This window comes from Astatotilapia calliptera, chromosome 3 (assembly GCF_964374335.1).
Source record: "Astatotilapia calliptera chromosome 3, fAstCal68.1, whole genome shotgun sequence".
Classification (NCBI taxonomy): domain Eukaryota; kingdom Metazoa; phylum Chordata; class Actinopteri; order Cichliformes; family Cichlidae; genus Astatotilapia; species Astatotilapia calliptera.
In genome coordinates, this window is record NC_137424.1 from 2892291 (window position 1) to 2919334 (window position 27044).

The window sequence follows — 27044 nt, forward strand, 5'->3', positions numbered from 1 at the left end:
TGCTGGTCATTGTTTTCAGACTTGACTTCATTTTTATCAGATCTGTGGTGAAGTAGGTTGTATATTTCTTCATCTGAACATTCACTTTGTTCATACACTCGCTGTCGAGCCTTTGCTGCATTCAGCTTTTTTACAGTCTCAAGTCGCTCTACTTCTCTGCGCTTAGCTTCTAAAACCTTTTGTCTTTGTGCTATTTCTGCTTCTTGCCTTTCAATTTCCTTCATATGGATTTCTTGTTCAAGCAGAACTTGGAGAGCAGCCTCATTTGCTGCAACTTCAGCAGCTGCATCTTGTCTTTTAGCCGAGAGCCGGCTGGAGTGTCTAGAGGAAACCCTCGAATGAGAAGAGAGCTTAGTGTGGTGTGACTTAACACTCATCCTGTCTGAGGCTTCTAACTTAGGCATAGACTCAGTCTCCTTCCATTTTTCATCCCTTTGACTTTTCACATCTGAGGCTACGTATTTAGATGAAGACTCAGTGTCCTTCCAAAGTTCTTCATCTCTTTGAACCTCCGCATTACTTGGGCTTGGACACTTTCTTACAGATTCGATAATTGTCTTTGTTATGGCTTCACACGTATCCATCCTTCGTCTTGTGTCACTATCTGGAGATTCAATACATCTCAAGTCATCATAGGCTGCATTCACATCCTTAGAAGCACTCAAAACCTTGGAAACATGTTCTTGTAGCAGATCCTTTGAGCATTGACCATCTATAGCACCTTTGGCATTCTTAATGACAACCTTCCACTTCTCATAGCGCACACTGAAACGATGTGCAGCCTTCTTTATGTGCTCACCGTACAGTTCTTTGCCCTTTTCCGTCAATGTACGGACTCGTTGGCTCTGTCGTGCTCTTTGTGAGGTAGTAGAAACATCATCAGCTGTGCCTTCAACTGCTTGTAGTTGCTCATCTGCAGAAAGTTGTTCCACATCACCCTTTTCACTGACTTCTGGATTAGCCTCAAACTCTGCCATTGTTGGAGGGGTTTGGGTTTTTTGTGTATCTTACTTAGCCTTAATGTAAAGGTGCAGCAGCTTAAATTTGATTTGTTAGTTGAGGAGCAAATGAATATTAATCTTCATTTACTGTTACAACTTTAAAGCACAATAATTACTATTACTCCTTAAACATCACTTAACATGTATACTTAACTCACATTACATCTCTTCTCCAAGCCAGTAATACTGTTTCTTACAGCAACTGCTGAAGCCCACCATATGCACGATGCACAGGTTACTCATCACAACATTAACTTAACATTGTATGAATATCAGTCACTTGAACAGCAGAAATGTAAACAATGAAAAGGAAAGAAAAAAGAAGAAATATTCCAGTCCTTTGTTCATTTATAAAAGGAAACTTATCTTAATTAATTTTACAGTCCTTTTCCTTTTTATTTCTCTTTCTTGTGGTTAATTATATTGAGTCCTTTAACTGAGGCAACACTTATTTTCGGGGCACCTGAATTTCCTGCGGCGCTGCGTCCTTCATCTACCCGTGCAGAGCGGAGTTCTCACTGTAGCACCCTCAAGGATTGACGTACGCACGATGTAGTTATAAAACAGGGTTTATTCTGGTCTTGGCAACCCGTGAGAACTGCTCACGGACAAAACAATAAAACAAAAACATCACATCAAAATGCGCTCTTGTACGTAGTGTCAATCAATCAAAAAATCCTTAATTACAGAAAATAAACCATTTAAAATACACAAACCTCGTGAGCTGACATCCAGGAAGTGCTAAATACAGCTTTATGGCCTTATTGCCTTATCTTCCATCTTCTTCGTCAATTATTTTCACTCTTTAAACAATATTTTCTCCATGTGTGGAGCTAACTGTGAGTTGCAGCATGCAGACACCATGTGCGCTAGCAAAAGAAAAGTGGCTGGGTGGAGACCCAAACAGCAAAGCTGTACCCTGCACAGTTCACCACCAGAGGGCGCAAAGGAACAAAATCCAGACATACAGCTTAACAAATATCAAATGCAACAAACATCAAATGCAAAAGACCGTTACACATATCTTTGGTCAGGTGATAAGTGATAGCCTCCGTGATGTCTTTGTGCCTGCGGGAGTTCGACGTGTATAGGGAAGCGCTGTATAAGGTTCCCGTTATTGATGTTTGGGTGGTTGACCCGGACGGATTTTCTCCTGTCACTTTCTCGTCATCCCTGACGTGCTCTCCGTTGTTTTTTCCCTGCTAATTTTAGCATCACACGGCACAGCTTCTGTATCACGTGGTATAAGGCTCCGCCCTTGTCATTTGTTGAGCAGGAAGAGTGAGCGCTTGTTTTCATGCAGAGTACGTCCCGGATCAAAATGTGAAGTTTTACAAATCACCACTTCTTTAGTTAATATCATTTCAGTCTCAGACAATCTCGTTTCTCTTACAGAGGTTGAATGCACCTTCTGCGGATGGCGGTACCACACAGTGTGCGTGGACTTCCCCTGCACAGAAGGCAACTACAAATGCTGTGAATGCTAAATAAACAGAAACAAATGATCCCTGTTGTCTTTGCTTGATGATTGGTTTGAGTCTTGACAATCCACATTGCTGGCGTTGCATCTTTCAATGGCAGCAATGGCAGGTATCAGTGCTCAAACCTTTTGTGTTTGTTTCCTACAAGTTGCCCACCTCGGGAAACAAAAATGTGTTCTTTTACTTGTCAGATGAACATATGAGACACTTTGACTCTTCAGTGCAGTGTGGAGCCTAACAAAGATCTGTTTTGTGTCCCAGCTGATCAGCAGGAGGAGGAGAGTCTGACGGAGCAGCAGAGGAACATTTTCAGCTACTTGGACTCAGCTCAGCCACTACAGAGGAAACAATGAGCTCAACACAGAAGGTGACAGACAGAGCAGGACCATATGACCAAAGATATTTATCACCATATACATTTGAACATTTGCCATAACGATGTAGCTGACGATAGAATCGACACCAGACAAAATACTTTACAGCTGCACAACTTTATTAAAAACCCATCAATGTATTTTCACTGAAACAAGCAGCTGTTGTTTATGTGCATTAAAGTTATATAAAAATGTAACAGTGCAAATGCAAATTCCTCGCTGACAGTTTAACCAAAAGGCGTTTCCAGTGGAAACTAGCCGACACATCCTGAGCATAACCATGTATAATATCCACTAAACTTCAGAAGAGGTTATACAGTCGTGGCCAAAAGGTTTGAGAATTGCATAAATATTGGAACCTGGAGAAGTTGCTGCTTAAGTTTTTATAATAGCATTTTGCCTGCACTCCAGAATGTTATGAGGAGTGATCAGATGAACTGCATCGTCCTTCTTTGCCATGAAAACAAACTTAATCCCCAAAAAGCCTTACCACTGCATTTCATTGCTGTCATCAAAGGACCTGCTGAGACCATTTCAGTGATCGTCTTCTTAACTCAGGTGAGAATGTTGGCGAGCACGAGGCTGGAGATCATCATGGCTGTATCCCGATTCAGGTTCTGCAGCTTTAAAGTCCTCAAGGGCCGCGTACTCAAAGACCGCTAAGGCCGAAGTGCGAGGCTCCTAGGCTCGTGAAACAGGACGTCTAGCCTCCGTCGCGCTGCCCAGGTTGCCTAGCAACCATGATACTAACAGCTGGAAACGTTTCATACAGCTTTGTTTGACAGAAATGAAGGAGAACATATTTAGTTCATTGGTTTCTACATGAGCTCTGTGTGATTTGATGAGTATCTGAGGCTGAGACCACAGGACTGTGAAACATGATTGTTGGGCTTCATTTCTGTGCTGAACAGTCGTTTAAGATTAGCTGTAAATAACAATTAGCTGATGTTGTTCATGAGACTAAAGTCATCTCACTGTGGTAATGTAAATATAATATGGCCAATATTATAGTTATTATATTAATCACTTCACTCACAGACAAGTATCTGTGACAGTGTGTATACAGATGTATCATATATAAGAGACAAATATTGTTCATTTAATATGTTGGTACTAAATGTGGCTCAATGCTTACATATATGTGTAAAAAGCAAATGTAGGAGCTGTGTTAACTGTGTCTGATAGAATGAAGAGTAGACTGATATATGAAATATTCCTTTATTGGGTGAGAAAATCAGACCATGTCATAACTGCTTTAAGTCATACAGAATAGATATCAGAGCCTTAAACAGGCTGACGTCTGCTGAATGGGTCAAACTGGGCAGAAAGTCTACAAACACATAACATCCTTATAGAATATGATGTAACACTATAGATCAACTTAGCTCAGAATATATAAAGCATATAAACAGTTACAGCAATATGATGCAACAAACACAGCAGCTACTGATCCAAAACACTCAAAGCTTCATAGAACTGAAACCAACATTTATTTTAGCTCCATCCTGCTGCTGATACAGACTTTAGGTTTCTGAACATTAAACTTGTTGCTGCCTTTCATAGTGTGTAACTTGAAGGCCCTGAGTACTCTGAGTACTTTCTCCCACACTGAAAACACTGGGATGATCACATTATTTGAACATTACCTAATAAGACTGATTCAGCACAGACAGTTATGTTAAACTTTCCTAGCAGTCCTTCACAAACAGGGAACAGTCTGTCTATTCTCTCCATCTGTCAGCTGCTGCTGGCTCTTCCTCCTCCTCTTCCTCACACACTGCTGAGTTTGTCCTGGTGGATCATCAGGGCTGCAAAGCCTCACAGATGATGTGCAGCAGTGGCTCCCTCAGTCTGTCCTCACTCTGGACACTTGCAGTCGTCACACATGGAAATCAAATGTGTGATAAGCTGCAGGATTCAAACACAAGTGTAACTTATAAACACATGTTCATACTTTTATTCCACAATCAGAGAGAAAGAAACAGAGAGAGTGCAGGACAGACAGACAGGTGACAGTCTCAGGTGTACACACTGCTACACAACAGCAGAAGCAGGATTTAGTGTTTGTGTTATTACGAGTGTAAACAAGAAGAGTTCCAGATGGTGCAGTGGACACATGTGTGACTGCTGTGATTAAAGCATCTTTCTTTCAGCTTAACGAGTGAACCGTCAGCTCGTTCAAACACACGTTAAAGTGCGTTTGGCTCGACACCACCGAACAGAGGCAGCAATATAACACAGCTAACATTAACAGTGCAGTGAATCCTGCTTGTGCCGTGATGTTCAGGACTGCAAACCGAGCAGCATCACTGACTTTCAGCTTGTTGTGTTTGTGGATATATGACTGACTTTAATTATCCACAAAATCATCACATTCTCTGTCAGATGAAGGTCGACTATTGAACGGCGTATATTTTAAAGGCTTTAAAACCAAGTTAACGCTGAAAGTACAAACATCACTAATGTCACATAACTCTGCCGACAAGGCATAGCTATGGCTATGAAATGCTCTTTGTGTATCACTTCTTCATTATGAAAGATGTCATTAATGCACTAGTAATGTCTCATCTGGAGTATTGTTCAATCATTTGGTCAGCAGCTAATAAGACAGATCTTAACAGACTTCAGTTAGTCCAGAATAAGGCGTCCAGATTAGGGTGAAGATGTTCATACTATACTAATATTGATAAAATGCATAATAACCTTTCTTGGCTTCCTGTACAGGCTAAAATATTCTATGGCTTACTTGTAGTTCTAAAGAAAGCAATTCTGTTAAACGCACCACATTTATTCTGCTCAGCTGCAGTATCCAGATGAAATACATCATCATATTACACAGTTTTCAACATACTGCAATTTAGTAAATGCTCGAGTTAAAAGTAACGTTTTGTAAAACTGTTACATTTAGAGCAACTTTTAAGTGGAATAAGTTGCCTTAAAAAATTAAAAAATTATTCAAAACTTCAATGAAGACTTAAAAGCCGATTTACAGAGCTTTTAGTTGTTGTAAATATTGTAAGACATGATTTGTTTTTGAAATTTGTGTAATGTGCCTCAATGTTATTGATATTATTATTATTATTATTATTATTATTATTATTATTGATTGCTTATATTTGAACAATTGTGAAACCTCACTGTGGATGTAAGAGTGAAATTATGTGGATATCTTGAATTCACTTTATTGTGTAATATTTTATGTGAGTATTTGACGGAAGACGAGCAACATCTGTTGTGGAAGCTAACGGGGTTCCTTTAGAATAAACAAACATAGGATTTATTATCACTGAATAATTCTGTATAAATCTATACAAATTATAGAAATATGTAATAGGAAACAACAAAATAATCTAAATTATAAAATAGTGTGTGTGTGTGTGTGTGTGTGTGCATGATTTTAGTGTTTGAACAGTCATGAATTATCTTTAACAGCAGGTTGGATGTAATGTGTTAGAACTACCAGCAGGTGGGGATAAGAGACCTTTAAGGTGTTTGGTGCCACGCTCCACCTTCAGGTTTAAAACTAGTGTTAATGGAGTTTGAAGGTTGAGTTTTTTCCACGACTGCATTTCACTCACTGCCTCTGTTTGTATCTCTGTCACTGCAGGACCAACATGGAGCCAGAAGTCAGCGCTCTCAGGAGGCCGACAAACCTCACAGAAGAAAGGGAGAGAAAAAACACACCTGTGACGAGTGTGGGAAGGGTTTTACTCTGAAGGCTTCACTAAAACAGCATCAGGTCATCCACACTGGAGAGAGACCGTTCAGCTGTGACTTGTGTGGAAAGTCTTTTTCCTGGAAGGGTTCCCTAAAAACACACCAACTCATCCACAGTGGAGTTAAAGCGTACAGCTGTGATCAGTGTGGCAGAGCTTTTACTCAAAGTAGCCACTTACAGAGTCATCTAGTTACCCACTCTGGAATTAAGCCATACAGCTGTGACGAGTGTGGTAAGGGTTTTACTGAGAAGGCTTCACTAAAACAGCATCAGGTCATCCACACTGGAGAGAGACCGTTCAGCTGTGACTTGTGTGGAAATTCTTTTTCCAGGAAGGTTTCCCTAAAACAACACCAACTCATCCACAGTGGAGTTAAAGCATACAGCTGTGATCAGTGTGGCAGAGCTTTTACTCGCAGTAGCCACTTACAGAGTCATCTAGTTACCCACTCTGGAATTAAGGCATACAGCTGTGACGAGTGTGGGATGGAGTTTACTCTGAAGGCTTCACTAAAACAGCATCAGGTCATCCACACTGGAGAGAGACCGTTCAGCTGTGACTTGTGTGGAAAGTCTTTTTCCTTGAAGGGTTCCCTAAAAAAACACCAACTCATCCACAGTGGAGTTAAAGCGTACAGCTGTGATCAGTGTGGCAGAGCTTTTACTCGCAGTAGCCACTTACAGAGTCATCTAGTTACCCACTCTGGAATTAAGCCATACAGCTGTGATCAGTGTGGCAGAGCTTTTACTCGCAGTAGCAGCTTACAGAAGCATCTAGTTACCCACTCTGGAATTAAGGCATACAGCTGTGACGAGTGTGGGAAGGGTTTTACTGTGAGGGATAAACTAAAACGGCATCAGGTCATCCACACTGGAGAGAGACCATTCAGCTGTGACTTGTGTGGAAAGTCTTTTTCCTGGAAGCTTTCCCTAAAACAACACCAGCTCATCCACAGTGGAGTTAAAGCGTACAGCTGTGATCAGTGTGGCAGAGCTTTTACTCAAAATAGCAGCTTACAGAGGCATCTAGTTACCCACTCTGGAATTAAGCCATACAGCTGTGACATCTGTGGAAAAACTTTCAGCCAGAGAGGAAGCCGAAATACACACCTACGCATTCACACCAGACATGATGTGTACTGCTGTGAACAGTGTGGCAAAGAGTTTACAACAGACGCACACTTACAACAACACATGTTTACCCACACTGAGGAGAGACCTTATCAATGTGACCTGTGTGAGAAGACTTTTAAATCTCCACATGACCTGAGACGACACCAACAGATCCACACCAGAAAGAGACTCTACAAGTGCAGCTACTGTGAGAGAAGCTTCTCACAGTCAGGTAATCGTAACATTCATGAACGTACACACATGGAAGGAAACTACAGCTGTGACCAGTGTGACAAGAGCTTCAGGAATCTCAGTTCATACTCTGCACACAAACGATCCCACGTTACTAATTAAAACTCTGACATGTTTTAGCACACAAGGCTTCATCGGGGAGTTCACTCATGATTGGACCATGAGAACAAAGGTTTTTAGTTCTTTCAAAGAGAGTCTTGGAGATGTTTGATGTTTCTGTTTTTCTGAAACCACCTGAAAGAAAAACTATTTTTCTTGCTTCATGTAGTGTGGAAGTTTTTAATGTTTCTTCATCTGTGATGTTCTTGAATGTGTTCACATGAAGATGGTATAAATAAACTCTTGTCAGAGATTTACAGTTATCAAACAGTCAGGTGAATAAACAACACTGAGACACTTGGAGACGGTTAACGTGCTGCACGGGTGAGGGCTCAGAGAGGACTCGCACCGAGCTGCAGTAGTCGTTTATTATTTATAGCAGGCTGAAACAAGCATAGCAGTTTCCTCTAATTTTGCATATATGTGTGTGTGTGTGTGTGTGTGTGTGTGTGTGTGTGTGTGTGTGTGTGTGTGTGTGTGTGTGTGTGTGTGTGTGTCTAAGTTCGTATAAATGTCATAGGGTGAACTTCCTCTTTCTATAAACAGAGCGAGTAGTACATTTTGTTCTTTTCCTATTAAGAGTAAAATATGAACATATACTTTAATGCAACATAAAACTCATAAAAGTGTTTCTTCTTTAACATCCCCTCCTGATGTTAATGTTTTTCACTTAATCATACTTTATTATCAGCCAACAATCACTTGCTTATAACATTTTCAATTGTAGCATCATTCAGTATGTGTGTGTGTGTTTCTATACTAAATCTTCTTCATCCGGTTCATCTTCTAGTGGCAGTCCAACATAGGTAATTACTGTGGCCTGTACCATTTTGTCAATCATGGATCTTATGCATGGTAGGATACATGTAGAAAACAAGCACAATAATAGAAGCAGAACTCCTATCAGTACGAGTCCTTTTATCACGAGGGTCTTCCAGCTGCCACTCAGCAGCCAGGTCAGCCAGTCCTCATTGTTCGTGACATAGTCTTGTTGCTGCGCATTACTCAGTTGTAGCAACTTGTCTAGGGCGGTGGTCATGGTCAAGGAGTGCACGTTGTCCGGGATATAGGTGCAACAAGTGGTGTTGAATAAGACACAGAGGCCCCCTCTCTCAGCGAGAATCATGTCCAGGGCGACCCTGTGTTGCATGACCACTATTCTGATCGCGTCGATTTCCTCATTCTGAGCCTTATTTATCTTTGTTGAGCTGTTCAGGAAAAGTCCAAATCGGTAGTCAAGAGTCTCAATTCTTAACGTGTTTCTTCCAGTTCCGACCCATGGGAACAGTGAGTGCAGGACCTTCTGTCCGGTGGTCCACAACTTGAACTCCGCTTGTACATCACTGCCCCAGATTGGGTCATGGGGTTGCACATCATCAGTGTTCCTCTTGCATCGTGGTTGGTTCTGATGGAATACTCTGAAGGTGTGGTCTGACACTAAAATTGGGGCGCAGAGTCCGGTACAAGAAAAGCTCACAACTAAGACAAAACTGCTCCTGCAAGGAAAGCTCACTGTTATGCATGCAAGGTGATCAGCTCTAGGTGAGAAGACATTTAAATCTCACACTTGTTCTGCTGCATTTTTGAAGCTCAATTCCAGGAACAGATCGCAGGGTTCATTTTTATATACACTGCAACTGCCATGAGGACAGGGCCATTTTTTTTGTTGTTGTTTGTTTTTCCTTTTGCTCTGTGCAGCATTTTGGCAGCATTTTTAAATTTCTCTTTGTATTTTTTCTTTCTTTTACTAGTGAAGAGATGTAGCGTGAACAGTTATACAGTCTAAATATCCCATATGGGTCGTGTGAAATGGTGTTTTCAGTTTCATTCAGTTGAAGTAAAGAACGTTGAATATTTCTAAGTGTGCTGTTTTGAACCAACATGTCACAGTATGATCAGTGCTGTAATTTTTGACAGTCACTGTATCAATGTTATTTTTGCATCTCTTGAATAAAGGTTTTAACCTGCAAGTGCTAATTTCTTTAGTTATTGGGGTAAAATGGGTAATGTTAATAGGAAGGTGTTTGCCAATTCAGTAACCTAATTTAATGTTAATGGAAACTAACATTATCTCAAATTGTTTAGTTATAATTGTTGTTTAACTGAATCTTGATTTTTGATCTTGATTTGTTCTTTCCCAACATTTTTCAAAAGAAACAGTCTAATTTCTTTGCTGTGATTGATTCCAGAGAACACGGAAGAACTGACATTATTTAACTGTTGATTTATGTAGAATCAGTGGAGGAGTAATGTCAGTTTAATTCTTTACCTACTGTCAATGCAGTGAAATTAGACATTTTGTTTTGAAAGGTTACTGGTGGATGCCAGCAACCATCTTGGAAGAGAACAATATAATCTGTTATAAGGCCTCCATTTGAGGATAACATGTAGTATTTAAGTGACCAAGTAGTATTGGGTAAAAGTTATTGAATGGTGTTGGGATAAAGTGAAAAAATTGTGAAGGATTAAAATATTCCAAGAGCTCAAATTACTTCATCAAAAAATGTTTAAGTCACATTTTATCAACACAAATTGCACAGGCTTATTGAACATGAATAAATTGTGTTAATTTAACTCAATTGTTTAAGTTGCTGCCAAAGCAAAACATCTGTGTGCAACAAATGTCCACCGTTGAATTAAGTAAATCCAACAACATATTTTTTTCAGTGTAGTTTGGACTTTATGATTTCTGTAACTAGAAAATATTATTTTGTTTAAAGACAGAAGTGACCGCATAGTTGCAACATCAAAGGGAAATATTAATTAATTAGCATCAAGTATATTTGTTGCTTAAGCGTTTGCACTATAACTTAAGTAGGATTATAACTTTTAAGGAAGGAAAGATTTCAGATATTTAGTTCACTGTTTCAGTTATTTTATATGAAATTAAAACATTTACGTTGGTCAATTATGATGCTCTAAATCAAATAAAAGTTTGAAAATAAATGATGTATTTTTAAATGCTGCAACAAATGTTCACAAAAAGTAACTATAATTAAAACCAGTTAAACAAAATCAAATGTTTGAATCATGCTTAACCAAATGCCAGGCTGGAGAGCTGAACCTAAAGTATACGTAGAAAGATTTCAACATCTGAGCAGTTTTTAATGTTTTTATCACATATAAATGTCACAGCAGTGGGTCCTGGCCCAATGCTTTGTGTTTTTGGTTTTCTTTGACTCTTGTTTTTCTTGGTTTTTGTTCTTCTTATTTATCAGGCTCTCAGTAATCTTAGTTCTCCCTCCCTCAGTGTTCATTTCAGCCGGTGTTTAGTTTCTGTTCCCGTGTCCCACGTTTCATCGTTTCATGTCGAGTCAGCCCTGTCTCTCTGTTTCCTGTGTCTCCCCAGTCAGCCCCGCCTCCCTCGGGCACTCATGTGTGATACAGAGTAATAAACTTGACTACATTTGCTACACTCTCTTTATTACCTGTTACTTTAAAATTCATACACTAATTATGTCTGCCCATCTCTCTAATGTGAAGGTCAAAGGTCAACATCCCAGTGACATAAGAATAATCCCAAAGGGGCAAAGGCAGCGGTTAATTTAGCACATTTAGCATTAAGGGTACAGCAAGGATATACTTTTACTTATTGTTGCAGGGGTGTGGTCTCTGGCCTGCTGCAGTGGAGGCTGGTGGCGGGACGTTGGACGGCACAGGTGAGGGTGATGGAGCTCATGACTCTCCCCTTTATAGTGACGGAGGAGACTGGCGTGGGGGAAGCGTGTATTGGAGGAAGCCGAGGAGAGAGCTGGTTTCTGGCTACAAAGACGGCGTCAAACCAGAAAAGATTGCTCGTGGTCAAATAATGTGTAATAATAATGAAATAAATAGGCCATTGGGAAAAACGGGATTTTGAAATAAAGACTGACTTTGAAAAAAAGGACACTTTGGATTTAAAATTTCTGGGAATAAATAAAATGCCTCAGGAATAATCTCTGTTATTGTGAAAAATAATGATCATGAAATAATATTTCACAATAATAAGTAAATTTATATAGCAGAATGCAATATATTTCACAATAATGAGCTTTTTTTCAAAATGTGTTCAATTATTTCACAATACCATTCTCACATTACATATCTGTGTCTTATTTATTCACATAGTTACTTATTTCATCATGACTTATTTATTTATTTAATTTTGAACACTTTGGAGTTCCATATGGTTGTAGTGGGCTTGTAATGTAAATGTGTCTGATTAAATGTGACATTAATGCTGACGCTGCATCAAACCCTGATAAAACAGTTCTATTAGTGGGTCTGTGTGATCAGCATCAGTGGGTGAAGGTGAGGCCTTGACTAGTAGAACGTCATGTTGGTGTTTAACAACACATGAGCCAACATCAGACTCCGAGCGCTACGATGCTAAAGATCAGAAGATCCAGTGTGACATCATCGTTACCTGGCAACAGCAGCCCTCATCTGACTTTATTGGAGGATATTTACACCAGCAACACGGTTTAGTTTGATATGACGGATTAACAACATGCGCTGTGATATCCAGTTCATCTGTAATAGATACTGGATCTAATCAGGCAGCAGATATTTGATCAGCTTATTTATAACTACACTAGAAACAAACACAACTGTGTTGGTGATTCATGCAAACTTGCATATCAGCCTTTTAAGGTTTTGTAGTATTGAGAACAAAGAGGTTGTGTTAGGGCTGAAAAGCCCGACTTGTTCTCCTCTGCAGGTCATCAAATGCACCACAGAAGTTTGTATTTGCACAGCCTGTATATGTTTGATGGCTTTATTATTCTCTGTTCAAAGACAGTACCGTATTTTCACAACCATAAGGCGCACTTAAAAGTCTTAGATTTTCTTCAAAAAGTACGGCGCACCCTATAGCGCAGTGCGCCCTTTGTGTTGTAAGAAGGACGTAGTAGAGAACACCATGAGAACGCTAAAGGGTGAAGTGTGTGCGTTCACAAATAAACCCCCGTTTTTATTTTTGAAGATGATCATAAAGTAGAATTTATGGTCCAGTAGAAACAGCAGGAGGTTTGAGCCCTTCTGATGGCAAGGGCAAAGTGCTTCACAGAGACATTAGAAACAAAAATAAAATAAAAAGCATGATTTAAAATTGATTAAAACAAGCAAACAAACTAACTAACTAATTAACAAACAAACAAACAAACAAACAAAACAGTATATAAAATCAAAACAGATCAGAACAGTAGATAAAATCAGTAGTTAAATGTAAGTTTTGAAATTTAAGCTTAAAAGTGTGGATTTGGTGCTTTATTCAAATGCAGCTGAGAACAGGTGAGTCTTCAACCTGGATTTAAATAAACTGAGTGTTTCAGCTGATCTGAGGTTTTCTGGGAGTTTGTTCCAGATATAAGGAGCATAAAAGCTGAATGCAGCTTCTCCGTGTCTGGTTCTGACTCTGGGAACTGATAAAAGACCAGATCCAGATGACCTGAGGGATCTGGAAGGTTCATACTGGGTCAGGAGGTCACTGATGTATTTTGGTCCTAAACCATTCAGAGCTTTATAGACCAGCATCAGGACTTTAAAGTCTATCCTCTGACGGACAGGCAGCCAGTGTAAAGACCTCAGAGCTGGACTGATGTGGTCCACTTTTTTGGTCTTAGTGAGGACTCGAGCAGCAGAGTTCTGAATGAGCTGTAGTTGTCTGACTGATGTTTTAGGTAGACCTGTAAAGATGCTGTTACAGTAGTCAAGCCTACTAAAGATGAATGCATGGACTAGTTTTTCCAGGTCCTGTTGAGACATCAGATCTTTTATCCTTGAAATATTCTTGAGGTGATAGTAAGCTGACTTTGTTATTGTCTTAATGTGTTTTTCTAAGTTTAGGTCTGCATCCATCACTACACCCACATTTCTCGCCTGGTTTGTGGTTTTTAGATGTATAGATTGAAGTTCTCTGGTGACCTGTGATCGTTTTTCTTTGGCGCCAAAGACTATTACCTCAGTTTTGTTTTTGTTTAGCTGGAGAAAATTGTACGGGGCCTTGGTCTCCTGGTGACATTGTGATATATATTTGTGTGTCATCTGCATAGCTATGACAGTTTATTTTGTTGTTCTTTATCATCTGTGCCAGTGGGAGCATGTAAATGTTAAACAGAAAGGGTCCCAAGATGGAACCTTGGGGAACTCCACATGTGATACTTGTCTGCTCAGATGTGAAGTTACCTATTGATACAAAGTATTTCCTGTTTTCTAAGTATGTTTTGAACCAGTTTAGTACAGTTCCTGAAAGACCTGTCCAGTTCTCCAGTCGTTTGAGTAATATGTTGTGGTCAACTGTATCAAATGCTGCACTGAGATCCAGTAAAACTAAAACTGACATTTTTCCACTGTCTGTATTCAGACATATGTCATTAAACAGCAGAAACAGGATTTGGAGGAAGATGTTAACAGATCAGAAAGAATTGTACACTGTGAATCAATGCAAGTCTTTCTATATAGACAGATCTGTAATAATCCCTCAGGTAGGTTCCTCTGGGACAGTCACAGATAGAGACGCCAATTCTGACGTCCTTTGAAAGCCTGACTTTGAATTTTCATCACTCGTCATGCACACAGATGTTAATTCTACATATTCCTGGTACTGAACTCTAAATCAATATGAAGAAAATGCTCCTGCTAATCTGCATCTATGTTGATATCAAATCCTTTTGCAGCACATGGATAAATCTCTATAAATCTTTCAGTCTGATCAGAATGGGCACAGTGTTGTTATTGCAGCTCCCTGATGTTTGAAAAGCTAAATGTCCATTTTAAAGTGCTAGTGTGTAGGATTGTGTTTCCTTCCTTTGTGCAGTTCTTACAGTAAACATGTTTGAATGTTTCCTGTTCCCCTGATGCTTCTTCCTGTTGGATAAAATTGGTTTGAACAACATGTTCTTATAGGTTTTAATGAACTTCAAACTGGAATCCACTTACAAAACTGTCTCATTTTATTGGAACGATCCACATTTGCATCCATTCACGGTACATTTGACATCTGAACACGTTTGTACACATGATGAAAGGACAGATGGTGTTTGTGTGTCCTTCTTAAACTTAGTGTGGATGTTTCATCATGTAGAACTACTTAGAACAAAGTCTTTGGAACATTTGGAGAACACGTTTAGGAAAGTAACATCCTCGTAGAACATTTTCTTAAAGCAGAGCAGAGCTGCAACATGACTGTGAGGATTCAGAAGAACAAAGTCAGAATACTTTATTATTATGAAGACTAAAGTGCACCTTAATGCTGCCGATGAACACACATGTTCTTTGTGAAAGCATGTGTGAGCACAGCTGACATGCACCACACTGACCCCACTCGCCCCATTTCTTCATCCACTTCTTGCTCTTGTGCTTGAAATGAGACACAGCAAAAGTCAGAGGCTCTAAAATCCACAAAAAGGGGGCTCGTTAGATCAGGATGCTGGATGTGATCCATAGAAAACATGGATAATGATTATTTGAAGACATCTGTAGCACTGCCTCAGTTCTGGATGTTTCCACAGACTCCTCTGTGCACCTAAAGGAAAGGTCAAAGGTCAGCAGCACATGTAGTTGGGACAATTCTTCAGTCGCACAAACTACACAATCATTTTCCTCCAATGACGACTTTTCACTTGCAGAAATGGTCCTGTGTGATTTCCAGGCTGTGATATGAAAAACTAGTTCCTAATGGCAGCGATTCACTCAGTAAACATGTGTTTCCTTCACCAACCTCACACACAGATCCAATAAGATCAGGAAGTGGGCAGTATAGTACAATATGTGTTATTTTGTGCTGCACTGCCCAAACTAAAGATCTGCTGAAGTGCTGGAAATGATCCAGATGTTTATTTTGGACGATACAGCAGAAGATCAGACATGAAAGTGGAGATAACACAGAAGACCTGCAGCAAAGGTCAGAGGTCAGACTGGGCCCCTGGATTCAACAATGAGCCAATGATCATCAAGCAGTGACTAAAGCAGAGCCCTGACGTTCTGACATTCATCACACAGTCAGAACAAATGTCTGCTGATGACTTCATCTCATGAAACGACTGATAGATGTCATTGATCAGCTGAGCTGCTGATCTTCATCGTCACAGAAACATTCAGCTTGTTTCAATCAGTAAATAACTCCCACTACTCCCAGTTTGAACTGTTCCCACTCAAAATGCTGTGAGAACAATGATCATTGTAGAACTTCACAAACATCACGTGTTGTTTTCCACATGTAAGATCAGCAAACACACAGAAACTTCCTGTTGCCACACACGGCCTCTAAAATCTCTTCCACGCTTTCTGTCTGAAGTCCACTCTCTGTGTCGGATCCACAGGAAACAACAAGATCTTATTAACATGGTTTTCAATGTGTCTCCTTCCAAAAAGTCCAACCAATGAACAAATGTGTGTATTTGTGGAGGCCGAACAAAAGCATGACACATTTCTCTGTTTCTATAAACTGGAGTCAAACACAAACATGAAGAGTTTCACTGACAGACTCCAAAATGCCCCCACAGTGGATCAAAGGGAAATCCTACAGTGTGGCCAGAGACTCTTAATGGCTCCAACATCAACACATCCACAATGTTGGATCCAGTTCTGCCTCACAGAGTTACTAAGACACACCCTCTGCAGCATCACAACAGCTCCACCTGCTTCACCTGCCTCCTCAGCATCTGTACACCTGAAGAGAAAAGAAAGGCTCCAACAGCTCAAATCTACAAAGGATTCATGAAGTTTCATCCAACAATAACATGTTTGCCTTCCACAGTGTGCTGTTAGACACCACTGTACCTCTGCCATTTCAAAAAGAGCAGCTTGGTAACATTTTGGCTCCAAACACTTTGTGTTTAAGTTCTTTGTTTTCTTTGTGAAGCCGACAACATCTGGAGCTTTGTGACTCATAGAAACATCATTTTGTTCTTTAGATGACAGCAGATTGGGACTGAATAATCAATCACTATCAAACCAATAAAGACAAACATGCTGATTTTACAGGAACTTTGTTGGAGAAGCTGCAAAGACATGAAACTGGTGGAGATCCCAAACCAGTTGATAGTGCTGGTTATTCCAAATAAAGCTGTTTCCCTTTGAGATGAAATGACTTTCTGTCCTGATATATAATAAAGATGTTGTTGTTTTTGAGCCCCTGTATTAAAAGTAGTTTAAAGTCAGCTTGAGTTTGATGTCTTTATGTCAAAGCTGCTCATGATGTTGACATAAATAAAGACATAAATAAAGCTAAAACACAAAGGTTTGGACACCATTTTGCATGTTTCCCTACTGTAGGGGTCTCTGCAAGCATACAGAGGGGGTACTCTGAGAGGGTACAAGATGACAACTTTGGAATTCTCCTAGAAACAGTCGATCATATTTGTCAAAGCTGAATTCAGGGCAAACTACGCTAAATTAGCGTATTTAGCTAACAGCTACAATAAGCATAACAGTTACTGCACGGCTATCATTTGTTAACTTGACGCTTGTTCTTATACATGTAATACATTTATTACCAACCTGAGAGTTTATCCGCTGGTCATTCGACATGACGAATGACTTCTGAAGTCTTAATTCAGCTCAAGACGCTGTAGATTCCCGTCAGTAACACTTTCGGTCCGCTAGTAAAACGTAGTTCTATTAATCTGCGCTTGAACCGGAACCGGATGTAAGTTCCAAAAAACTGAATTTTGGAACTGAAATTGAATTGTAGAACTGAAACTGAAATTATTCGAGAGCTGAATTTTTAAAGGATAAAATGCAGTTTCAAAGCAAATGAATTCATTTTCAAAATATAAAATTCAATTTCAATTTAGTGATGATCATTTTCAAACCATAAATTCAATTTCATATTAGACTAATTCAAATTCAGTTTTCAAAAGCATTTATTCAAGTTACAATTCAGATTCAATCTGACCAATTCAAATTCAAAATGAACTTATTTAAATTCAGTTTCTGATGGCACAGATTTCTGCCCATAGAACTGAGCTCACAGTCCATTGTTCATTCAGTGAACTACTCAGTTTATTTTGGGCCTCAGAAATGCTCACTCTGTTTGTACATCACTGTCAGCAATAGACTCATTCTGCTGTGTGGACAGGAACACATGTGACATCACTTCCTGTTTGTTTGTGACTGAAGAGGAAGAAGTTTACAAGGAATCATTTAGAAGAGTTTCAAACATCAACTGATTGAATCCATGAACCTGAAAACGTGTTTGTGAGTGAAAGAGACAGACATGTACAGACTGAACTATCTGTTCAACAGTCAGAGTGTTTCTGTAACAGGAGACACTCTTTACACTCCACTCAGCACAGGGACACTGAGGAACCAGGATAGACTGTAAACCCAGGATAAAGAGTTTGAGTGAATGTGGTGTTGAAGGTGTGGAGGTGGATCAGAGTGTCAGAGGAGACTCTGTAGAAGGACAGAGTGCCAGCAGGACAGTCCACATACACTGCTGCTCTGTTAGAGATAGAGGAGGAGGAGGAGGAGGAGGAGGAGGAGATGGATGTTCCACTGTTATTGTGCCTGACATAACGAGGACCATCATCAGAGCAGAAAAGACTCCAGGACTGATCATTGTTTCCAAACAAACAGTCATAACTGCCTCCTTTCCTTCTGATGCTTCTGTAACTCACTGATATATAAACTCTTCCTCTCCACTCGACCTCCCAGTAACAGCGACCAGTCAGACCATTTCTACACAGCAGCTGATAAACATCAAATCTGTCTGGATGATCAGGATATGACTGAACCTCCTCCACATGTGTCACCTTCCTGTTGTTGTCAGACAGTTGGAGCTTTGTGTTCACTGTGTTTGTGTCGATTGTGAGTTGACAGGAATCTGATGGAGAGAACAAACACAATCCAGCTGCAGTTATTGATCCATCATCTGTTCATTGATTGACACTTTGATGATGACTCCTGACATGATGAAGATGGTTGAATGTGTGCTGCTTTGTTTTCATGAATCCCATTAAAAACACACTTACACTTCCTCAGACCTGGTCTCAACCATCGGACTCCAGCAGGCTCCACCCTGAAAGGAGGAGGGGGGTCAGAGCAGCACAGTCAGCATGCACACATGGACATTACATGGCTCTCACACACACACTGTTACACACTGAGCTCAAAGCTCGGCTCCACTGTTTTATTCAAAGAAATCTACATTTATTTATCAGCACATTTAAAAACAGCTTGAGCCAAAGTGCTGCACAGAGTAGAGAGAAAATAGGAAACATCCACAGTAATGACTATAAAGACTGGTCAGGATTGAAAGCTACAGAGTACAAATGTGTTTCCAACCGGCTTTTAAAAATGTCCAGTGTTGGTGACGACCTGATGTGAAGGGCGACTGTTCCAGAGTTTGGCTGCAGCCATCGATAAAGCTCACCTCTGTTTTTACGTCTAGTTCTGGTCAGAAGCTGCTTATCTGCAGACCTGAGGGCTCCACTTGGATTCTTTTGTTAAAGAGAGATAAGATGGAGCCAATCCATTCACAGATTTAAAGACAACCAGATCTGGAAGTGGATTCTACCACGTACTGGTAACCAGTGGAAGAAGCTGGTGATGGGTCGTCTAGCACAGACCCACCGCTGGAACCAGACAATTGATGAGGGAGAGAACTGTGACAGCGCCGTTCCTTCACTTGACCTCAGTCGCTCTCGTCTGCTCCCTCGTAACACTGCTCTTTATTGAGGTTACATGAATATGCACAAGTTCATTAACATGTGACGTCTTACACAGGTATGAACAAAGAGTACCAGTCTGTGCATAGTGTGTGTCTGTGTGTGTGTGTGTGTGTGTGTGTGTGTGTGTGTGTGTGTGTGTGTGCGTTGGTAAACATGTATTAGCTGGACATTTCGTCTGAATACACACCACACTAGAAGGACATTTTGAATTAACAGGACAGAGGCGGTGTCCTGCTAATTTTGACTGAAATCTAACAACGTAGAGTGGTTTCTATTGGTCCACTAACCCTAAAAAAACAAAAAAATCAAGATGTCGGTTTAATACATATAAACTTGATTTTGTGTTAAATCTGTGTATCACCAAGAGTGTCCCTGGTGGTAGCGTGTGTAATAGCAGGACCTCATGAATATTCACACATGTGTGAATAATAATGAGGCTTGTGTGTAGTTGTCCCGCCAATTCTTACACAGTCCTTCCAATTCACATGTGGGTTAGATAACTGGTAAATGTTCCAAAATGACCACACCAAATGAACCACTGTATGTTGAACTTAATTGTAATAAAAGCCTGCTTTACCTTGTTGGAAAGAAGACATATGAAGCTTTGCTTTTATATGAAACACTAAGGTTTTGTGTAATTATTCACAGTTATACTAAGTAAATACAGTTACGTACTTACAAAGTGGTATGAAAAAGTATTTGACTGATAAGTTATTTTTTGGTTTGTTCTCTCATTTATCTGTTATCAGATTAGATGAAGAGAACCTGAGTGAATACAAATATAGGTTGTTTTCTATTATCTTATTTTTCAAGGGGAAATGCTTTCCTGGCCCTGTGTAAAGAGGATATTGCAATTCTAAAACAAATGTAAAAAAGAGTGACCTTTATTGGGTACACCTCGAACTGCTCGTTAACTACTCACTAATTGGGCAATCACATAGTGGCAACTCAATGCATTTAGGTGTCATGGTCCTGGGTCTCTCGACCCAGCATTTTGAGTTTGTGGTTATTTTTTATTCACTGTTTTAGGTCCTCTTGCCTTCACGTTTATCTGTGTTCCCTGGGTCTTGTGTTCACCCTTTCCCTTCACTGTGTGTTTTGTATTTATTGCTGTCTGTGTTTTGGTTTTTTGCTGCTCCATGCTTTGTTGTTCTGCTTTCTTAGTGTACAGTTTTGATTATTATTTTCCCATGTTTCGGTTATCATGGTTTGGTGTTCTGTCTCTGTGGCTGTATCCCAATTCAGGGTCTGCAGCCTTAAAATACGCAGCCTTAGCAGTCCACAAGGGCCGCGTACTCAAAGACCGCTAAGGTCGGAAGTGAGAGGCTTGTGAAATGGGACGGTCTAGGCTCCGTCGCACTGCTCAGGTTGCCTAGCAACCATGATACTCACCGCTGGAAACGTTTCTGTTGGATTGTGTGTCCACAGGTGTTTGTACTTTGCGTCACAATAAAATGACGGTAAAAGGCTCCGCCCACTTCCTATCTATGTCTCACCATGCAACGACTTTGTGAATGGACTGGAGAAGTGTAGTGGCAGAGTCCTCCATCAGAAATAAGATATGTGTGTTGACTTTTTATTCTCCCTCAAAAATATTATGCCATGACGTGGCCCAGAGCAGCTCTGCTAACAGGTTATGGGCCCAGCACGCTTCCGCTGCGCAAGTTACCGGCAGGTGTTAAAAGTTTGGCACGATTGAGTGAGTAAGCGTTTTTGTGCATCATGAGCAGACGCACGGCAGAGTCGGGCAGTCGATATTCCCGTTTGCAATTTGATGGAGATGAAAGGAAATATGAGATATGGGAAATGAAGTTCCTTGGTCATCTCAGACTACAAGGTTTGAAAGATGTCATCTTAAAGGCTGAGGGTGATGAAGAAGCCGATGGTGAAGATGATGACAAAAATGCAGAAGCATATGCAGAGTTGATACAATTTCTGGATGACAAAAGTTTATCGTTAGTTATGAGAGATGCAGTTGATGACGGACGGAAGGCCCTAAAAATTTTGAGAGGTCATTATGCAGGAGTGGGCAAGCCAAGGATCATAAGTCTGTACACCGAACTCACTTCTCTCACAAATGAAAAGAATGAAAGTGTGACGGACTATATTATCCGAGCAGAAGCAATTATCACAGCGTTAAAAAATGCGGGTGAGTCACTAACTGATGGACTTCTTATCGCAATGATAATGAAAGGTCTACCAGAGACGTTTAAACCCCTGATTGTGCACGTTACACAGAGTGAAGCAAAAATCACATTTTCAGATTTTAAAGTAAAACTCAGAAGTTATGAAGAAACCGAGCGAATGCGTGTGGCTATAACTAATGACAACGTAATGAGGACAAAAGTGCAATCAGACCAGGATTCTACTTCATGGCGAGCAGATGACCGAAGATCAAAGAATAATGAGATTGTGTGTTTTAAATTTTCGACTAAAGGGACACACTGCAAGAACGTGCCGATCTAGAGTATGGTGCAGTTTTTGCCGGAGTAGTACACACAAAGATGCGACCTGTAGAAGGAAGCTAAGACGGGATGAAGCGAGAGGGGTCGTGGAGAAGGACTACGCGTTCAAGACGGGCTCCAAACCCCAGAGGGTCCCGGACGGCGGCCAAGAGATGCTGAATAACCAGCTATTGGTGGATACGGGAGCGACGTCACATATCTTCACGAAGATCGAGAGTTTTAAGACTTTTGATGACACATTTCAACCCGAGGCTCATTGTGTAGAGTTGGCTGACGGAAGGCGGAGCAGAGGAGCTGCAAAGCGGCGAGGAGATGCTGAGATAAGTATGATCGACAGTAAAGGACGCAGCCACAAGGTAACATTGAAACAAGCACTCTACATTCCATCGTTCCCACAGGACATTTTGTCAGTAAAAGCAGCTACTAGTAACGGAGCCACTGTGGTTTTCAAACACGGGGACAGTTTTCTTAAACATGTTGATGGAACAAAATCCCCTATATATGAACACGAGAGACTGTTCTTTATAAACACTGTGCAAGAGTTTGAAGATAAATGTAATGGATGTTTTGATATGCAAACGTGGCATGAAATCCTAGGACACTGTAATTATGAGGATGTTCAAAATCTGCAAAATGTCGTTGATGGAATGGAAATTAAGGGTAAAATCAACAAAAATATGCAATGTGAAGCCTGTATACAAGGGAAGTTTATTCAAACTAGGAACCGAGAACCGGATGAAAAGGCCAGGGCAGCATTAGAGTTGGTACATACGGATTTGGCTGGTCCGATTACGCCAAACTCTAAAGAAGGGTTTAAGTTTGTTTTGTCGTTTGTTGATGATTATTCAGGTGCAACATTTGTATATAATCTGAAACACAAAAGTGATACAACTCAAGCAACTGAAAGATTTATTGCAGATGTGGCGTCATATGGGAAAATCAAGTGCATTCGTTCTGATAATGGAACTGAATTTACAAGCAGTCAGTTCAGAGATTTATTAAGTAGACACGGCATTAGGCAGGAAACTTCGGCGCCATATTCGCCTCATCAAAACCGAACAGCAGAGAGGAACTGGCGTACACTTTTTGACATGGCGAGATGCATGTTAGTTGAGAGCGAATTGCCAAAGTCTTTATGGCCATATGCAGTACAAACCGCGGGAGTGATTAGGAACCGATGTTTTAACAAACGCACAGGTCAGACAGCGTATAAGATGTTAACTGGAAAAAGACCTGATCTTTCTAGAATGAAAAAATTCGGATCATTGTGCTATGCTTATAAACAAAATAGGGGAAAGCTGGATCCAAGATGCGACAAAGGTGTTTTCTTGGGATATGACAAAAATAGTCCAGCATATTTGATCTATTTCCCAAAAACCGGGAAGGTTGAAAAGCACAGATTGATAAAAATACTAAATCCCGCGACAATGGATCAACAAACACAGAGTGATCAGATGTATGAAGATGAGGTTTATGAATCCAGAAAAGATGGTGAACCCAAACAGACGAAGGATGAGGACATTCCAGATGGTAGTGAAAGCAGTCAAACTGAGTCCGAGGTTAAAACTGAGGATAAAGTAGATGCTGGAGCTACACGTTATCCATCCAGAATCAGAAAGAGACCTGATTATTTGAGTGATTATATCACGGATGTGAAAGAGTGTGAAAATGAACAGATGCAAACTAGTGTTGATTATTGCTACAGATTGTTGTGTGAAATACCCACATCATTTAGTGAAGCTATTGTGTCAAGTGAGTCAAAAGAATGGGAAAAAGCGATGAATGAAGAAATTCAATCCCTTAAGGAGAATGACACATTTACTTTAACCACTTTACCAGAGGGTAAGAAAGCAGTGGGGGGTAAATGGGTTTATGCCGTTAAAAAGAACTCAGACGGATCAGACAGATATAAAGCTCGATTTGTGGCTAAAGGTTTTAGTCAAACAAAAGGAGTTGATTATGAGGAGACTTTTTCACCGACTGCTAATTTATCGAGTGTGAGAGTTTTGATGCAGAAAGTGGTTCAGGATGATATGTTGGTTCACCAGATGGATGTAAAAACCGCCTATCTACACGCACCAATAAATGAAGAAATATATATACAACAACCAGAAGGTTTTGAGACAGAATCAAGTGAGACTAATAAACTGGTGTATAGACTAAAGAAATCACTTTATGGGCTGAAGCAATCGGGTCGTAACTGGAACCAAACCTTACATGACTATTTAAGCAGTTGTGGATTTAGACAAAATATTGCTGATCATTGTGTGTATTCAAAAGAAACTGAAAGTGAAAAAGTAATCATCATAGTGTGGGTGGATGATTTACTCATTGCAGCTAACAATGAAAATGTGCTTTCAGGCGTGAAAGAAATGCTCTCTTCTAAATTCCAAATGAAAGATCTGGGGAAACTTAACCATTTTCTAGGAATAGATTTTCTTCAAGAAAAAGAATGTGTCAAAATGTCATAGAAAATATATATTGAGAACATTTTAAAAAGATTTAACATGCAAAACTGTAAGCCAAGGTTAACACCCTGTGAACAGAAATGGACTCATTCTGATAAATTCGAGACATTACCAGATGTGAGGAGATATCGTGAAGCGGTAGGATGTCTTATTTATCTGAGCTATTGTACGCGACCTGATTTAAGCTATGTTGTCAGCAAACTGTCACAACACTTCAATGCGCCAACTGTTGATGATTGGACAGCAGTGAAACATGTTCTGAGGTATCTAAAAGGTAGTCAAGGAAAAGAACTGTGTTTTAGGAAATGTTCAAGTGGAAAACTAGGTCTACAAGCATGCAGTGATGCAGACTGGGCATCCGATGTTTCTGATAGACGCAGTATGACAGGTTATTGTGTAAGCCTAAATGAAAATGGTCCTTTGATATCATGGAAAACCAAAAAGCAGACAACTACAGCACTATCAACTTGTGAAGCCGAATACATGGCATTAGCAGCAACAATTCAGGAGTGTATGTATTTGACTTATTTGATTCAAGATCTTGATGAGTTTGAGTATGAAATACCTATGATATTGGAGGACAATCAGGGAACAATCGCTTTGTCAAAAAATCCAGTGAACAGACAAAGATGTAAACACATTGATGTGAAATATCATTTTATAAGGTCAGCTGTACATGAAAGGAAAGTGCTCATTGATTACTGTCCAACTGAGTCAATGGTAGCAGATATGATGACGAAACCAGTTTCAAAGTCTAAGTTAGACAAATTCTCTGTATTTGTGTTTGGAATGTAAGATGTTTTTTTCGGAGGACTGTTTTTCCCCAACCTGTGTACAAGTGGGGGTGTTGGATTGTGTGTCCACAGGTGTTTGTACTTTGCGTCACAATAAAATGACGGTAAAAGGCTCCGCCCACTTCCTATCCATGTCTCACCATGCAACGACTTTGTGAATGGACTGGAGAAGTGTAGTGGCAGAGTCCTCCGTCAGAAATAAGATATGTGTGTTGACTTTTTATTCTCCCTCAAAAATATTATGCCATGACGTGGCCCAGAGCAGCTCTGCTAACAGTTTCATACAGTATTGTTTGACAGAAATAAAGGAGAAAATTCATTTGTTTTTGTTCATGTGTTTGTTTTTCTATGAGCTTTGATGTGATAAGTATCTGAGGCTGAGACCACGGGACTGTAAAACATGATTGTTGGGCTTCATTTCTGTACTGAACAGTCATTTTAAAATTAGTTAGTAATTAACAATTAACTAATGTTGTTCATGAAACTAAAGTGGCAATGGCAATGAAAATATAATATGGCCAATATTAAAGTTATTATTATATTAATCATTACTTGTTATTACAGCAGTGAACTTGAACTCTGTGTCAAATACTGAGCTTCAGTAAAGATTCAAGTTGCAGTTATTTATATTTCCCATCACCTTAAATCTTCACTCAAAGACAAGTATCTTTGACAGTGTATATATCGATGTATTATATATAAGAGACAAATGTTGTTCTTTTAATATGTTGGTATTACTAAATTTGGCTCAATGCTGACATATATGTGTAAAAATAAAATGTACGAGCTGTGATAACCGTTTGTGATAGAATGAAGAGTAGACTGATATATTAAATATTCCTTTATTGAGTGAGGAAATCAGACCATGTCATGTCATAACTGCTTTAAGTCCTACAGAATAGATATCAGAGCCTTAAACAGGCTGACTTCTGCTAAATGGGTCAAACTGGGCACAAAGTATACAAACACATAACATATTTATAGAATATGATGGAACACTATAGATCAACTTACCTCAGAATATATAAAGCATAGAAATAATTACAGCAATATGATCCAACAAACACAGCAGTACTACTAATGCAAAATACTCAAAGCTTCCTAGAACTGAAACAAACATGGACATTTATTTTGAGGTCCATTCTGCTGCTGATACATACTTTAGGTTTGTGAATATTAAACTTGTTCCTGCCTTTCATAGTGTTTCCCTTGAAGGCCCTGAGTACTTTCTCCCACACTAAAAACACTGGAATGACAACATTATTTGAACATGACCTAATCAGACTGATTCAGGACAGACAATGAGTTCTTTTAACCTTTTCTAGCGTCCTTCACACAGAGGGAACAGTCTGTCTATTCTCTCCATCTGTCAGCTGCTGCTGGCTCTTCCTCCTCCTCTTCCTCACACACTGCTGAGTTTGTCCTGGTGGATCATCAGGGGTGCAAAGCCTCACAGATGATGTGCAGCAGTGGGTTCCTCAGTTTGTCCTCACTCTGGACACTTGCAGTCGTCACACATGGAAATCAAATGTGTGATAAGCTGCAGGATTCAAACACAAGTGTAACTTATAAATACATGTTCATACTTTTATTCCACAATCAGAGAGAAAGAAAAAGAGAGAGAG

The 27044-nt window shown here is 39.9% G+C and overlaps 3 protein-coding genes across 7 annotated transcripts in view; 1 reads left to right on the plus strand and 2 right to left on the minus strand.

Annotated features, from left to right (window-relative positions):
- The window catches only part of LOC145423790 (uncharacterized), a 44688-nt gene extending 34680 nt beyond the window's left edge, over window positions 1–10008 (plus strand). Inside the window, exons 2-3 of one of the 2 annotated variants that reach the window (XM_080296613.1) lie at window positions 2744–2849; window positions 6464–10008. In XM_080296613.1, coding sequence (XP_080152739.1) covers window positions 2832–2849; window positions 6464–8041 — 1596 coding nt within the window. In that variant the 5' untranslated portion in view covers window positions 2744–2831 and the 3' untranslated portion in view covers window positions 8042–10008. Of the gene's footprint in view, window positions 1–185; window positions 2850–6463 lie in introns of those variants that run through there. The other variant, XM_080296611.1, reaches the window with a different exon arrangement.
- The window catches only part of LOC113016285 (phospholipase D1-like), a 386460-nt gene that overhangs the window by 76498 nt on the left and 282918 nt on the right, over window positions 1–27044 (minus strand). The gene's annotated exons all lie outside the window — the stretch shown is intronic.
- The window catches only part of LOC145423725 (NLR family CARD domain-containing protein 3-like), a 149022-nt gene continuing 139975 nt past the window's right edge, over window positions 17998–27044 (minus strand). For all 4 annotated transcript variants that reach the window (XM_080296483.1, XM_080296489.1, XM_080296486.1 and 1 more), the window contains 2 exons: window positions 18994–19040; window positions 17998–18845 (listed from right to left, as the gene is read on the minus strand). In XM_080296483.1, coding sequence (XP_080152609.1) covers window positions 18307–18845; window positions 18994–19040 — 586 coding nt within the window. In that variant the 3' untranslated portion in view covers window positions 17998–18306. The remainder of the gene's footprint in view (window positions 18846–18993; window positions 19041–27044) is intronic.